Source organism: Cyprinodon variegatus, unplaced genomic scaffold, assembly GCF_000732505.1.
Source record: "Cyprinodon variegatus isolate N-32 unplaced genomic scaffold, C_variegatus-1.0 Scaffold392, whole genome shotgun sequence".
Lineage (NCBI taxonomy): Eukaryota > Metazoa > Chordata > Actinopteri > Cyprinodontiformes > Cyprinodontidae > Cyprinodon > Cyprinodon variegatus.
In genome coordinates this window covers 713,346-715,948 of record NW_015150845.1, presented here as the reverse complement: position 1 = coordinate 715,948, position 2,603 = coordinate 713,346, and the positions used below count along the sequence as shown (strand labels likewise).

General features: G+C 37.8%; 1 protein-coding gene across 1 annotated transcript in view; it reads right to left on the bottom strand.

Moving 5' to 3' along the window:
• Positions 1-2,603, bottom strand: part of pik3c2g (phosphatidylinositol-4-phosphate 3-kinase catalytic subunit type 2 gamma) — a 48,173-nt gene that overhangs the window by 15,054 nt on the left and 30,516 nt on the right. The window contains exons 14-15 of the mRNA XM_015387358.1: positions 2,109-2,202; positions 1,784-1,878 (exon numbers count right to left, since the gene is read on the bottom strand). Coding sequence (XP_015242844.1) covers positions 1,784-1,878; positions 2,109-2,202 — 189 coding nt within the window. The remainder of the gene's footprint in view (positions 1-1,783; positions 1,879-2,108; positions 2,203-2,603) is intronic.

The window sequence follows — 2,603 nt, the reverse complement described above, 5'->3', positions numbered from 1 at the left end:
AAGTCAGAATTCTGAGATTAAAGTCAGAATTCTGAGAAAAAGTCAGAATTCTAAGATTAAAGTCAGAATTCTGAGAAAAAAGTCAGAATTCTGACTTTTTTCCCATACTAAACTGAAATAAAATTTAAAAATCAGTTAACTTTTTTTTTTTTTTTCTTCAGTGGCCCTAATCCACTTCCGTATTGTTAGGTTTATTCAATGATGATTATAAAATTAATGTCTGTGTGTGCTTATAAAACATTCGTGCAAGGGGATGCTCCACTCCTGTCTCATGATTCAGTCAGGAGACCATCCTGCCTTGTCATTCTAGTGCAGCATCCTGTCTTTATGAACCGATCAATTGTTCTGTCAGAACAATACTCTGTTTGTAACCATGTGTCATGTTCTGTTAATAAACGCTCTGCAGAGGAGGTCCAGTGTGAGACAGTGTGTTTGAGTCTGGGGGTAAACTGTCTCTCCTTCTGCAGAAGCCGTATGAAAAATCCATTACTGTGTATTTCAGTTCTTCTTTTGCAAACCTACATTTATGAACCCAACAGCCATTTTGAGTGCATCTTTCCTGCTCATTTGAATGTGAACGTCACGCATCTTAAAACTAATCGATCTCATTCCCTAGACATCGATTTTGCAAAAATGTAAAGGAATCGATTAAATTGATTTTTTTAACCAGTCCTAGTAGCTTCATCTGGTGTTCCTGCTTGGCTGTGACATCATCCTGGAGATAAAATAAATTGAATTGTCATCAAAGTGGGAATGATAGCATGCAGGTTTCCAAATAATTTCTAACTTAAAATTAAATAGTGAAAAGGTTCACAAGATAAAACATTGCAGGCAGTCGGTCTTTGTATTAAAAATGGACACCAGAGACCAGACAGTTGTTTGTATTTAAAACTTAAAAGAAATACAGAACTCCACTCCAGACTACAGGCCTCACTTTACTATGTAAAGTATTCAAATTTATAATAACAGCACCAAAGCCTGAACAGGTTTAACAGGTAAAGTATATTTAGCAGCTGTGAAGGAGAACACACCTTCTCTGTAAACAGAATCTGGGAGCATGACTTGCAAGTCATGAATAAACAGGCAGGTTTGTCCTTTGGACAAATTGAATCACAGACATGTTAAAAAATCTGGAGGAACATGGTCAATGGTAGCAAAACGTCTGGATGCCACCTTAGGTAAACATCTAAGAACTCACAACAACATCATAGAGAAAGAGAGGAGCGAAACGATGAAAACAACCATAAGGTTTTACATTAAACACCTCCTGAAGTTAATGTGGTTCCACCCGCCATCCACTCCCAAAGCAAATTTCATTTTGCAGACGAACTTCCTTCCTCATATCTGAGAAAATCGAGCCGTATGACTTTTCCTGGGGCCAACCTCTGATTCTATCCACTTTTTCGCAGCCATGAGCAATTTTCTCTCCTTCTTCACCTCCCTCCCCATCTTCGCAGTCTGACTAATTATAATCATTAACCTAAATAGCTCTTCTAATGCTGAAGAACTGATACGTCAGTTAAATCTGTCCGACATGTCTGTACAGACTCCTCCTTGCAGTGTGAAAAGTATTAATGTCATATACCACATGCGCAAAGAGATATTTTCAAATCTTGTGAAATTTTTGATCAAGTACAGTCTGTGCAGCAGCCTGTTCTTACCATAAAATACATTCCATTGAGCAGAGAACATTTGAGTAAGGAAAAATCATTTTTTAGATTTATTTAGAGTTCAAAAATTTTTGCTTTAATGAAGTCTACCTGCTCCCAAAGTAAAAACTTACCAGTATAGCTGCTGAGCAATCCGGATGTTCTTCAGGGATCTCTCCAACAGCAGCATCACCAGAGGTCCATCAAGTTTCCATTCACTCTTCAGAGCCTGCAGGAAAGAAATTAAGAAATGGTCGTATTGAGTCACCAAATCAATGCATTTAAATGTTCTTAAAGTTGCATGACTGCATGTGCATCAAGTTTGGTGTGGAGAAACCTGAGTGGCCTGCACAGTGTGCTTGCCTCAGCCTTATGGAAAACATTCATGATGCTGGAAGAGGGCTGAATTCTTATTTTCTTATCTAAATATAAACACCTTTCATGCTTTCTTTTACATACCTGGACAAGCTGGGGCAAAAACATCTCGAACTCTCCGTCTGGAATCTCTCCAAAATAGTTAACTGCAGCTTTTCTGACTGTCTCATCTGGAAAACTGCAAGAGAGGTTTTAAGAAAGCAAAAATAAATACATAACAAAACAGAAACAACAGGTGTGTTTGCCAAGAGAAATATTAAAAGAGCTGCTCGATTAGTACATGCCAGAAATGCATGAGATTCAGACGACAGCCCTGAAAAACTAAATGCTACAACAACTGCAAACCAGAAAAGCAACTAGTTTCTACGGAACACACAGCTGAAACCAAACACACTTAAAAAAAACACCTGTAATCAAACTAAACTTTTCAATTTTGAAGTTACTGATTTCCATTAGGTTAATGGCAAGATGTATGGAGATATTTTTCTTGTTACTCAGAGTACACTATGGCGTTTTAATACCGCATGTAGCAACCATCTAATCGTTTCCGATTAGGGGTGTAAATCACATCCATCATGG